General features: G+C 36.5%; 1 protein-coding gene across 2 annotated transcripts; it reads right to left on the bottom strand.

Moving 5' to 3' along the window:
• Positions 1-490: 490 nt before the first annotated feature.
• Positions 491-10,118, bottom strand: pole3 (polymerase (DNA directed), epsilon 3 (p17 subunit)). 2 transcript variants are annotated; one of them, XM_087251523.1, is made up of 4 exons: positions 10,072-10,118; positions 2,519-2,604; positions 2,066-2,184; positions 491-1,117 (listed from the first exon to the last, which is right to left on the bottom strand). In XM_087251523.1, exons 3-4 carry the CDS (start codon positions 2,166-2,168, stop codon positions 942-944), a joined length of 279 nt encoding a protein of 92 aa, XP_087107649.1. In that variant the 5' UTR covers positions 2,169-2,184; positions 2,519-2,604; positions 10,072-10,118; the 3' UTR covers positions 491-941.
• Between the last annotated feature and the right edge of the window lie 4,205 nt (positions 10,119-14,323).

A 14,323-nucleotide genomic window follows, 5' to 3' on the forward strand; every position in this document is an offset into this window, starting at 1 on the left:
AGTTATAATTGAATTCAAGCACAATGTAACGTAGGCAATATTGGTGGAGTATGGACTGTTCTACACTGGAAAAAGTACAACAATCAGGAATCCTTGGCATACTCTTTTCAACATACTATAATTTGAAAAATACAAATTCTATTTTCAAATACTATTTAGGACAGATGGTATGCAAATTAGGATGCAGCATTAGACAATATCCCTAAAGGCTTCCTTGTGTAAAACCCTGACTAGAATTTGTGCTTAACACTCCTGAGGTGCAATTCCCAAAAGTGACTACAGTGCCAATCAGTGTAAATTGTAATAAGCATACAATGATTTTGAAAAACAAACATTAGTGTTAAAATAGTTGGAAAAATTAAAGCTGAGAGGGTCATTATAAGGTGATGTTAACCAACTGATGTGCTAAAATCTTTCAGATATTTGCAACATTTAATGAGTTCTATATTTCAAGAGTGTGTGCAGGGTGGAATATAAATTAGTCACACAGTTATTAACACAACAAACTTTAATTGGGGGGGTGGGGGGTTAAGTACTCAAATATTTTTGAGTGGTACAAAGATAAGTACAAAAGTATCTAACATTTGGGTTGTAGAGCCCAATCATAAAATCAATAGAAACACCACGGTATAAAGATTTTACATTAAATGAAATTCTTACAAAAATGCTTCCCAGGTACTTTAAGCTGCTCACTGTTCACTTCCTACCTCAAATCTTTAAACAACGTGTAGTTTCTTGACCCAAGTGACAGTATGTTAAATTACTTACAATAATCTGTCCATGAATTCTGATCTAACTGAATTAATGTCCAGTTTGCCTTGCACAACAGCTCACTGTAATACAGCCTCAGATATTCAGTTGCATAAGGTAAAACGGTACCATAGGCTTGTCCCTGTCCACACTATAAAAGTGGAACCCAGACTAAAAAAGTAAGGTCTCTTTCAGTTCTCCACATCCTCTTCCTCTGCTTCATTTTCCCCATCCTGTTCATCATCCATGTGCTCATCTTCCTCTTCATCCCTACTCTTGTCATTCTCATCTGTGCCATTCTTCTTCTCCTTGTCCTTGCGTTTTTGCTCTGATGCCTCCTTCTTGCCTTTCTGACCTTTCTTATAAGCTGTTAAATAAACAAAATTAGCACCAAAATGGTTATATGCATTTGAGGGTAAGTTCATCCTTTGCCATTTAAATCATTCAAAACCTAGAAGAGATTATCTTCACAGAACACAAATGAAGATGTGTTCAAATGTCAAGATGTTTTTGATACCTTGTAAGTTGTTTTAACCAAACTCTGGACACTTACAAATGTTTATAAAATGATCAAAAATGAGTTCACTCAGTATAATCCAATGCTTCTGGCGATAGCCTACATTACATTTTTTTGTGAATTAAGTCATTAAATGTGATATTCACACCAATATGATATCTTTCCCCCATAAAAACACAATCTTGACCTTAACCTCTTCATATTTTCCTGTAATGGAAAAGTTGCCCTTGAATAGGCATGATAGTTTTCTGTTCTAACTAGGCATGATTCAGTATAAGTTTCTGACAGTATGATGACCTTGGATAAAAAATATGGTTTCACGGTACTGTTTACACTGCTGTAAAATATAAATATTTGTAATGTCTTGGTGACAAAACAACTTTTCCCCATTTAACACAATACATTACATTTGAAAAAAACATTTATAATAGTTTGAAACAGTAAACATGTCAGGCTAGATACATTATTGACTTCTATCTTCATTTGCTTCAAAAACAGATTTCCTTACAACACTTAAAAACCCTCTACAAGTACCTTAGAAACGGTACAAAACATTTTTTATGGTTTTAATATCTTGACTTTTCCAAACCATGGTAAACCTGGAAACTGGTTATTGTCCCATGCCTAGTTTTAACAGACTTTAATGGATGGCCAGAAATACATAACTCAAAAATACATACGAGAAAAAGAGAACAGAATTTTCACGTTGGGGTGAAATTACTAATAAACCCATACATGATGAATGCATTAATAAGTTGACATCTCTACATCTGAAAGGCTCTGTTTAGCATAAAATACCTTCAAGTGCCTCCCGCAGTGGCTGCAAGAAACGCTCAAACTCCATCTCCTCCATAGCGGACATCACATCTCCAGCGTTAAGTGTCTTCCTCTTGGCTTTCATAGCAAAACTGTTTGCACTGGTGTTAACAAAACAGAACAGATTGCAATTGGCTAGAGTGAAGTTTTTCAAAAAGAACATTTCTTAAGACTTGCACAAACCCTTAAAATATAGGACCCATTAGCTCGCAAATACCTGAGCACATCAGTTGTTAAATTTCACCCAAATAGGGCCCTCTCAGCTTTGATGTTGTCTCCACCAGAGTTAGCAACTATTTCAACACTGCTGTTGGTTTCCCAAATGCATTGTTAGCCTATGATTACAATTTCCATTAATTGGAACTGTAGTCACTTTTAGGGAACACACTTCAGGAGTGCTTAATACAGACAGAAACAAAATCTCTCAAGACTTACCAAGATGTGGCGTAGAGTACGAAAACACTTGCTGCTTGAGATATCGCCCGTCTTGCCTCCTTGGACACATTTACTCCTTCTGGTAGCTAAACAAGAGGATTACAAGTTGATTAAACTCTCTACAGAACTTAAGTGGCGTTTCATGCTAAAGATGTATTTGCATTGTTTGTTTGTGTGTTCGTTCAAATGGCTAACAGCGCTAGCTTTGATGACACTTACTGCCTCCTTTATAATCCTTGTGATGACAGCATTGGGGAGATTGAGGTCCTCGGGTCTTTCAGCCATTACACGCTCAACTGATTTAACCGGTTAGTGCTATAAATATTAACAGATTTGTGTCAAATAATGTGCGTGACGTTTAGATATCAATCCGAGCAACTGCAAAACCGCGAAAACTTAAAAGTTAGCTTAGCAAATTGTCCGGGGGTGAACCGACACCAGCTGGAACGGCTGAATTCCGTTAAACGGCGATTTTTTTTACCTGATAAAAGCGACAGAAGAGTATCTAAATTATTTATTTGAAAATTGATTCGTTCTAGAAAAAAACGGAGCAAAGGCTAGTGTACTTTACTGTTTTGCTGCCCGCTTGATCATCCAAAACCACGCGTTAACCTTTTACCTCTTACCGCTCTGTCCCGCCAATCAGTCCGCTCGTTTGGGCATGACGTCAGTTTGTAGGCTAGCCCCGAAAATAAATCAGATGTGTTTCTTTTTTTTAATTATTGTTATTGTTATCATTATTTTTAAAAACAATGTAGGTTAAATGTATAGGCGTGGTTTCCATAACATGCATACATAATAGCTCAGTTTGAAAATTAAAATAGTAAAACAATGGTCACGTGGTTCACATGCTGCTGGTAGTTGTAGTTTTTATTTGTAGTCACCCAGACATCCCTATGCTCTAGTCCAGGGGTGTCCAAACTCGGTCGAGGAAGGCTGGTGTCCTGCTGAGTTTAGATCTAACTTGATGAAACACACCTGCCAGGAAATTTCTAGTATATTTAGCAAGAGCTTAATTCGATGATTCAGGTGTGTTTGATTAGGGTTGGAGCTAAACTTTCCAGAACACTGGCCCTCCAGGACCGTGTGGACACCACTGCTCTGATCCAAATGTCTCAAACCCGATTCCTGAAGGGCCACAGCTCTGCACAGTTTTGTTCCAACCCTAATCACAGCTGATCCAACTAATCAAGGTGTTTAAGACTACTTTAGACCAGGGGTTCCCAAACTTTTCAGCCCGCGACCCCCAAAATAACAAAGCCAGTGACTCGCGACCCCCAATATCCTCTGAGGTGGTTATAAATACAGAAACCTTGCATGCAATGACACAGACACACCAATTAAATTTGTGTCAGTGCTTTAAATGTGCCAGAAAGTATAACCTGATGTTATTGACCTTATTCTAAAATGCGGAAGTGCGCCTGTTTTCGCGATTGTCTTAGAACTTCCGTTTCAGTCGCCTATGGGAGAAATGACAAGAAATAATAAACGGCAAAAAATGGTCAAACTACTTGCTCTATAAACAAATGTTTGCATGACTATACAGACCAAGTAGAATAATATAACAAGGAAATATCAGTTTGCAACATCAAACAGCGAAACGAGCAGTTTTAATGTCTAAAAATGAATGGAAGTGAATGAGACCGGAAGTCTCGTGCCAAAAAGAGTCAAATGGCAGCGCCCACTCGCCGGCGGAGAATAAGGTCAATAAAATCAAAATGCATCTGACGCTATTGCTGCCTTTAATATAATGTAATTACCCCAGGGGTCGCAATCCAATAGAACTAGTAACTATAAGCTACTATAGTAACTATATAGTATATAGTAACTATAAACGACTATTTTTATTTTCAGTATAGTTCTGGATAAAATATGTTAATTCTTATGGTTTAATAAAAATAAATAGATTTTTGGAAATCACCTGGCGACCCCCCTTCATTGTCCCGCGACCCCTCGGGGGGTCCCGACCCCCACTTTGAGAACCACTGCTTTAGACTACTAGGTGTGAGTTGGAGGTGGCTGAAGCTAAAGTACGCAGAGCTGTGGCCCTCCAGGAATTGAGTCTGAGACCATTGGGTTTACTCTCTGGACTTTGAATGGACAAAGTTGTTGGGATAAAAAAAACAACAACAAATATTTTAACACTTCTGCATCATCTCAAGTTGATCAAGATGTTGTGCCTTTACTTTGTTGCATTTTTTGTCCATGGGTTGACACACAACATGCTCAGAATGACAGGCTGTGCCCTATTTTAGTAGTTTATTTATTTATGTAAGTTTTATTTATTTATAATAAATGTATTTTATTATTATCTATCTTTTTTTCTTTATAACTTTGTTTATTTACATATATTTTTTATAAATATGTATTGCTATAGTAGCTATAAAAAACTACACATTCATTTATAGGTAGAATTATACTTAAGATTGAATTCTGGACCTCCGTTGTCTTTCCATGACACCAAAGAAACTTCCCTAACATGAGGGCCTGTAGTGTTCATCAGCGTGGTTGCACTGTTCTAAATCCTTCTTTCAGAAGGGCCCTTCGAAGTGGCCAGTTTTGAGCACTTTGTTTTGGATTGAGGATAAAACTTTAATATGATGGTCAAGATTGTTTTCACTCTGAAGTGCTCTTTGGAAGGTTATACAGTATATCTCGTTTGGATATATTTGTTCAGGAAAACATAGACATAATGCATTTTGTACAATAATGCAAAAAATTCAAACAATATAAAAATATAAACTACCACCGTAAAATGCTTGATGCAAGACACTGCAGACATTTTGTGACATTATCTATTCATAAAATTTCCCCCCACACCACCAGCTTGAACCGTTGATACAATGCAGGATGGATCCGTGCTTTCATGTTGTTGACACCAAATTCTGACCCAACCGAATGTCGCAGCAGAAATTGCGATTCATCAGACCAGGCAACGTTTTTACAATCTTCTATTGTCCAATTTTGGTGAGCCTGTGGAAATTGTAGCCTCAGTTTTCTGTTCTTAGCTAACAGGAGTGGCACCCGGTGTCTTCTGCTGCTGTAGCCCATCCGCCTCAAGGTTTGAGCTGTTGTGTGGTCAGAGTTGCTCTTCTGCATACCTCGGTTGTAACGAGTGCTCATTAAAGTTACTGTTGCCTTTCTGTTAGCTGGAACTAGTCAGGCCATTCTCCTCTGACCTCTAGCATCAACAAGGTATTTGTGCCCACAGAACTGCCACTTACTAGATATTTTCTCTTTTTCAGATCATTCTCTGTAAAGCCTAGAGATGGTTGTGCATGAAAATCCCAGTAGATCAGCAGTTTCTGAAATACTCGGCACCAACAACCAAGTCACATTCAAAGTCACTTAAATCACCTTTCTTCCCTATTCTGATGCTCGGTTTGAACTGCAGCAGATGGTCTTAACCATGTTTACATGCCTAAATTCATTGAGTTGCTGCCATGTGATTGGCAGATTAGAAATCTGCGATAACTAGCAGTTGGACAGGAGTACCTAATGAAGTGGCCAGTGAATGTAGATACTCAAAAGTCTCTTTGCTAAAATTGTTGACTGTAAAAAAAATAAATAAATAAATGTTTAGATTTTTGTAAGATGTATGCAAACCAGCTCATATTTCATTTAAAATTTCTCATTTGCATATTTAAACAACACACCATTTAGAAGATTTTTGAAATCAGCTGGGCAAGTATTGTGATCTGTTATTTATTAAATGCCTTTTTTTGTCATAAAACCTTTTTTTTCCAAGTGAAAGAACTCACAATGTTGCCGTTTCAGTGTTTTATTTTATTTTGGCTTGCCGGCTGTTGTTTTTGGGCCACTAAGTTCTTGAAAACTCTTTATCTCGATTTGAGATCGTGTGAAGTATAAACTCTAAACCTCTGTCAATTTTTCTTCTTGAAAATCCTGCCTCTTGCTCATCTTATCACAGAACAATCCAACATGAATGATGTGTTTATTTTCGTATTAGAAGGACTTTCTGAAGTATGTGCCATATGGTCACGTAGCAGTCCAGTACAAACTGCTCAATTTACACGGAATGTATATTGTAGTAATTTCATGGTCTTTGCAAGCGCGTTTAGAGCAGTGTTAATGTTCTCAAATCATCTCCATTTATAGCAGATGTTTCCAGTGTTTGAGAGCATTGCTTGCTTGCGTGAGAATCAAAGTTAAACATGATGCACTGCTACACTAGCTGCAAATAATGGAAACTTTTCTTTCCATTGAAAGTTTTTTTTTCCATAACACCACATTTTTCCTGATTCCACTAATCTGGGTGAAACTAAACTCTATGTATTTTTAGGTGGAAAACTTACACCTTAGTGATGAGACTGAAGTGTTTTATTTTTTAAATAGGTGAATGTATAAAGGTGACATAAAGGTGTCTCAGTGGTTGGCACTTTCGCCTTACAGCAAGAAGGTCGCTGGTTCGAGTCCCAACTGGGTCAGTTGGCATTTCTGTGTGGAGTTTGCATGTTCTCCCTGTATTTATATGGGTTTCCTGCGGGTGCTCCGGTTTCCCCCACAGTCTAAAAACATGCGCTATAGGTGAATTAAATAGACTGAATTGGCTCTAGTGTGTATTGATGTTTCCCAGTACTGGGTTGCAGCTGGATGGGCATCAGCTGTGCAAAACATATGTTGGAATAGTTGGCGGTTCATTCCACTGTGGCGACCCCTGATGAATAAAGGAACTAAGCCAAAGGAAAATGAATGAATGTATAAAGCAGACTTTCCTTGTCTTCATGTGAGGTCCCGCTGAAATAGTATTTTAAGATTTATAACAAATTGCCAGTAGTTTTTTCCATAACGAAGTCAATCTACACAGACCCATAAAAGAGATCTGCTTATGGGCGTGGCTTTATTTGAACATTTTCTTTACACTTTATTGTTTGCCATACAATTGTGTCGAGCTCAATTGTGGTAAATGGCAAAGTCTTTCCATGACCTTGTTCTTTGATGCTCATCAAATGAGGTTAGCTTCATATATGAGCTCATGAGGCAATTAACATTTAACACTATTTTGTCTTTTTATAGAGTTAGATAAATTTCTTCACCCGTTTGCAAATGATGTCATTCAAATGCTCACTTTAATGTTTTATGGCATTTTTAGCACTAAAATGCCTGGGTTGCTTTCCTATTATGCACTCTCAGAAATCAAGGCACAAACGCTGTCACAAGAGTACCTTTTCTGTTTTTATTTATTTTTTGGTACCTAAAGGGTCAATATTGGTGGTACTGTTGGAATATCTAGCCAGTTCTATCCGTGTTCACTGATAAGGGTCCAGAATTTGTCCCACACGTGCCCTCATTTGTCTTATTTGACTTGTATGCCATAATAAATTGTGAAAATAACCGATCGAAAAAGGCTTTAAGACCAAGAGGAATGCTGTGTTAAACTCTGAAAACTGAACTGACTGTTTCAATTCACTAATCTTCTATGTGAAGCTGCTTTGACACAATCTATATTGTAAAAGGGCTATGCAAATAAAGATGAATTGAATTGAATTGTTGGCTGTCAGTACAGAATTTGGGACACGAAATGTGGCACGCCAAGACTTCCTGTTCTGAAGTCACGCCGTGCCAAATTCAGCATCCCAAATTCTGACTGAGGAAAGTTAAATGTGCTGGCCAGTTTGTTATTTGCCTAATAAATGACAATTGTTCAAAGTTTTTATTTTAACATTTTAACAGATTCTTTATGGTTTTTCTAATGATATTTGATGTATTAAATTTGTATTTTAAAATAAGCATTTCTTCATATTTCTTTATTTTTAATCTTTAGGAAATACATTATTAGGAAGTACATTAAAAATGTGGTTATGATGACCATCTGACAAGTTAATCCAGCAAAAAATAGTGCTTAAAATGTCACTAAAATGCAGCATTTAAACCTCATAATTAAATAGTAAAAGAAGCAAATAACTGCAAAAAGGTCCACTTTTTGAGAAAAAAAGAACCACCCCTTTTACCAGGCTGACTACGGGCCTGACTTATGATCATTTTAGGTATAAATATGTACCAATATGGACTCTTTTATGGTACAAAAAAATTATACAACATAGTGACAGATTTTGTAGCTTTTGCTATAGTTGGGAGTCATAGCAGACTTAATAATTGGGGGCTATTTCAATATGATGTAGAGTATTATTTTTGATATTACACTTTTCTGAGTCAATAAAAATTCTATCCTTTAAAAAGTCAAATAGCATCGCTCGCACTTTTGATCCGACCACATTATGGAAAAAGTCTGAAATCTTTTCTTGCTTGGGTGACTGGAATTTTCTGCTATTTACTCTCCCTCTACTTGTTCCGAACCTATTTGTGTTTCTTTCTTCTGTTGAGGACAAAATAAGATATTTAAAACATGTTGTAAACCAATTAACTATTGGCTTCTATAGTATTTATTTTATGTTATGGGTGTAAAGTGAACATTTTTTCAAAATTTCTTCTTTTGTCTTGAACAAAATAAAAGAAATTCAAACAGGTTTGGAAGCACTTGAGGGAGAGTAAATTTACATTTTTGGTTGAACAATGAAACACATAGTACACATACATTTTTAAAAGCAATTTTAGTACTGTAAAAAAAATGACCAATTTACTGGGATTTTGGGAAGAGAGTGGTAATGTGTGATAGCAACACCAGGTGTCACTACAAATACTAAACTTTTCAAATAGTAGTAAAATTACGTCTCAATTGTAGGAATGATTGATTATTAAAAAACACAGTTTTTGCTTATAGGCCTTCTGCATAGAACTTTAAGACATATTACATAATATAAAGTCTATTTCATAATCTAGATTCCACAACCCTTTAACTGCCTGCTCTACCTCAATGGTTGACCATATTTTGGATGTTTTAAATAATGACTGGTAAAAATAATAGTTTTGAATAATAGTTTTAAATAATAGTTCACACACATCATTGTCGGTTTACGAAAAAAAAAATTAAACAAACATAATCCGGCTGCACTTCTACACTTGTTATCTTGTTTTCTTTTTTTATTAAACCAAAGTCTAATAAAAAAAGAAAACAAGAAAACATGTTAAATGAGAATCGGAAATATTTCATGGCACACTTTTGTATAAAAAAAAAAAGAGGATTTAGCATTCAAAAAGGTTTTATTTAAAAAAAAATAAAAAAATAAATATATATATATATATATATATATGAATATATATATATATATATATATATATATATATATATATATATATGAGCAATATCACACTGGTAGCAGTGCGATACGGCTGTATATCAGCACTGATGGGGGCACTAAAGGCTGATTTATACTTCTGCGTCAAACGCCGGCGTATGCTACGGCGCTGACGCATAGCCCTTCGCCGTGGCCATCGGCGTCACTGACGTGCACCTCTCAAAAAATGTAACTACACGTCGCAACGACGCGTAGCGCAAGCTCTGTGATTGGTCGGCTTGGTAGCGCTGACGAGTCTGGGCGTGACCGAGAGCCGCGCGAATGGCGCGAGCGATTGTTTACAAGTGTGGAGTCCCGTCAAGGAGCTCTGGATGGAGAGTTTTGTTTTGTGTTTACCTCATAGTTAAAGTTGCTGCACGTACACCGGTTCCTGCCTCAAAATGAGCGAGTTTAAGCCACTAGTACATCCCGGAAGTGTTCAGGAAACGCAAAAAAGCAGCGAAGAAACACGACACAGAGGAAGATTTACACCTCACTGCCAACTAGCGTTTCGGAAGTGTTAATGCAGACCAACAGAGACAGCGCGCAAAAGTATAAATGCACAGCCACGCGTGTTACATGCGCCGTGGGTTACGCCATTCACTTGACGCAGAAGTATAAATCAGGCTTTAGGCACTCAGTCTGCGGCCTCGTGCCAATGCACGCCTCCCACCAGTGCAATATACAGCAATATCGCACTGCTACTCGTGTGATTTTGGATTTATACAACAGCTTGACAGCATAGTTGTGTATATAAAAACAAAATCAAACATGGAGAGTCTCAAAAACCCTTTTGTATGAGGAACTACTTTCTTCCGCGTTGGATTCAAATCATAAGCTGATAGTTAAACATTCTGAGGAAGCATCTTTTAAACTTTAGATCTGTATTGTCTGCTTTTTGCTGGCTGTATGTGGGCGGAGTAATACACAAAGGGTAAAGAGGCTGTACGGGTGCTGATATTACTTAAATATATCACGGCTATAAGCCAATAAGGTTCGAGAACCAGACAGAACTGTTGTATAAATATATATATAAATTGGTCTTACACCTTATATTTTCTTAGTTTTTATGTATTAATTCTATTTGGTAGATGTTGATATTTTAGAAATTATAGGATGTGTTGAAAAAATATTCATTGAGTGTGTTAACTAGCGACATTAGAAGTTAAGAAATGCAATCCAAATTTCATTTTCTTGGGGGAGCAGTTAAACGGACAAAACCAACTGTCCCACTAATTTAGATGACTAATACAGTGACATTATAGCAACTAAAATAGAAATGTGTATAAGCTTGGTCATATGTAGACATAAGCCAGAATTAGTGACCACAAAATTGTTGTTTTAATAAATGGAATTTTCCAACAAGACAGCTGAGCTGAAGAAAAACATATGTATAAGCCAAGCATTTAAATTAATTAATTCTCCTCAAATGTTTTCCTGAAAAATCAGTTGAGTTCAGAAAACACATCAAGCTCATTTTTATTTAGGAAAAAAATCCACCCTGTCCAAAGACCATTGCTTATTATGACTATAACTCTTAGTCGCATGCCTCCACAGGTCACAGTTCCTAAGGAAGGACAGGAAGTCAGAAATGCTCTAGTCCCATTTGTTTCCTTTCATAGTTCAACCAAGAAAGTTTGTACAGGAACAGGAAGGTCCATCCACCATTCCACTCCAATAGATGTCCTCAGGAAAGGCCAATGAAGACATAAATACTGCCGTCACCGTCTGAACATTTGTCTGCTGCTTCTTAAAGACTGACAGGCATCTCTCAAGAGGTCACCCAAAGGCTCATGGAAAACTACAATGGAATTTTATTTTTGAGTTTTTGCTTGTTTTTGAAGGTACCGCCCATGTGACAGCTTTATTTCTTATATTTTTTAAGATTGTATTGAGGCTTTACGAAATTGGAAAAATCTAGCATTGTGATATTTTTTTATTTTGCAAGATATATTGCTATGTGAATACAATTTCACCAAATGACTTAATATCTGTTTTTGGAAAGAATTTGTTAGATTGATTGGGGTGATTCTGCAGTGGGAGTGCATCTCCATAAAATAACAATCTATAAACTTTGTTGGGTCCCCTGACACATTTTCATTGTTGTGTGGGCTATTTGCAGCATGTTTGTGTATTTGCATGTGTTGTAAGTGTTTCCATGCACTTGTTTAGTCAGAGATTGATGAATTCATGTTTACTATTTGCATCTCCATAAAATCTAATAAAAAATCTATAAACTTTTTGGGGTCCCCTGACACATTTTCGTTGTGGTCTGTGCTATTTGCAGTACATTTCTGTATTTGCACACTGTAAAACTCAATAAGCTAATAAGGTAAGGTAAGGTAACTCAAACCATTTGAGGAAAACGATTGCAACAAATCATTTAAGTTATAAAAACTAATCCTAATGAGTACTGTGAACTTAATCCATTTGGGTAAATAAAGCAATTTGAGCACAGTAAAACCCAATAAATGAAGAGAACTCAAACCACCTGAGTACTGTCAAACCCAATAAGTTAATGCAACTCAAACCCTTTGAGGAAACAGATTGCAAACCATTTGAGTTAAAACACTAATCTGTGAACTTACTCCATTTAAGTTGAAGTAATGAGGTATTTAATTAATTTAACTGAGTTTAAAACTCTTTTCATATGAGTAGAATTGTTCATTCATTCATTTTCTTTTCGGCTTAGTCCCTTTATTAATCCGGGGTCACCACAGCAGAATGAACCGCCAACTTATCCAGCACGTTTTTACACAGCGGATGCCCTTCCAGCTGTAACCCATCTCTGGAAAACATACACACACACTCATACACTACCCAATTCACCTGTATAGCATGTCTTTGGACTGTGGGGGAAACCGGAGCACCCCGAGGAAACCCACGCGAACTACCTACTGCGCCACCTGAGTAGAATTAACTTACAGTAAATTTTGAGTTAACTACACTCATTTCATTTGATAAAGTTCACTGTTGGGTTTTACAGTGCATATGTTGTGAGTATTTTCATACCAGTCTATAAAGATAAACATACAATTGAAGTAAAGTGTTTTATCGTTTTCCAAGTCTAACAGTATTCAAGTACAGTAACTGAATGATAAAAATAAAAAAAATATTCAATAGAATTATTTGTTGTTAAAGTTACAAATGGTACAATTTATTATAGCCTGCATGCTTTTAAGGTCATTATAGTCACAGGCATCAAAAACACATGCAAATGATGTTGTTGATTGTGCAGCCCAAAAGTGTATAAAGAATTTTCAGAAAAGTTTTAATATTGTTGTACTTTTGAGTATTTGCTCTCATGCACTGACTACTTTGAATCTTCATATTCATTCATTCTTTTTCCTTCTGCTTAGTCTCTTATTTATCAGGGGTCGCCACAGCGGAACGAACCACCAACTATTCTGGCATATGTTTTACACTGTGAATGCCCTTCCAGCCACAACCCAGTACTGGGAAACACCCATATATTCACACATGTACACACACTCATACAGTATGGTGAATTTAGTTAATTCAACTCACCTATAGTGCATGTCTTTTGACCAGGGGCCACCAACCTTTTTTGAAACTGAGTTTTTGAATACCGATTAATTTGAAGGGCTACCAGTTAGACGCATACTTTTTAAAAAACACATTTTCTCAATTTACTTTTAATTATATGCTATTATTAATAAGTAATGATAAGTAATTAATAAGTATTTATCTCTGTGACACTTGTGTGACACTGATTTCTCACAATATTTGTCAACAATGATTTAACAAGAAGGAAACAGATAAATATCAATATGCAACACTTCATTAGTCTGAAATAGTTTTTAAAGTTTTTTTACATACAGTATAACTTATTGTCATTTTGAGTTTTACACCAATGCAAGTGTGATTTAAAAAGAACAGCTACAACAAATATTAGATGCAGCTTACTGTATGTGGTGCTATGGTGAGCTTTTTTTTTTTTTAGAACAGGCCCATCGGCAACTTATGTGACCCTCGTTGGCTACATGGTACATACCCCTGCTTTGTACTGTCGGGTAAACCGGAGCACCCAGAGGACACCCACGCAAACCCAGGAAGAACTTGCAAACTCCACACGGAAATGGCAACTGGCCCAGCCTGGACTCAAACTAGTGATTTTCTTGCCGTGAGGTGAAAGTACTAACCACTGTGCCACCAATCTTAGTATTTCAATATATGGTACAAGACTGACCTTGAATAGCACCATTCTGACTGGCTTACACATTTCAAGTTAATCAAGCCAGGAAGATGACAATATAAAAGCATTGCAACATATCCCTCACAAACAGCCGGCCAAATCTGTTTACCTTTAAAACTTTCAGCCATAAAAAAATGAACTTGTCAAAAATGATTAATGCGTACTGCGCTTATATAACCGAATGCATGTCTTTTGTTTGGACTCTCTTTATTTTACTGCGCTTTTCCCCCCTTAGTCGACTGTTTCAGTTTTGCTTTATCTGTTCTTTATTTGACAGAAAACTCTGTATAAAACATTTCTCTTGATGTCCACGATTGCTTTCATTGAGCCTGTAATCAATCAAAATACATGAAAACTCTATCCGTGGAACCTTTAAAGAAATCATAATCCTAT

Source organism: Danio rerio, chromosome 5 (assembly GCF_052040795.2).
Source record: "Danio rerio strain M-AB ecotype USA chromosome 5, GRCz13ab, whole genome shotgun sequence".
In the NCBI taxonomy this organism is placed as follows: domain Eukaryota; kingdom Metazoa; phylum Chordata; class Actinopteri; order Cypriniformes; family Danionidae; genus Danio; species Danio rerio.

Coding starts and splice junctions, on each gene's coding strand:
- pole3 (XM_087251523.1), bottom strand. CDS start 2,168: ATGAAAGCCAAGAGGAAGACACTTAACGCTGGAGATGTGATGTCCGCT. Junction 1,118..2,065: donor ACTGCGGGAGGCACTTGAAG/GTATTTTATGCT, acceptor TTTATTTAACAG/CTTATAAGAAAGGTCAGAAA.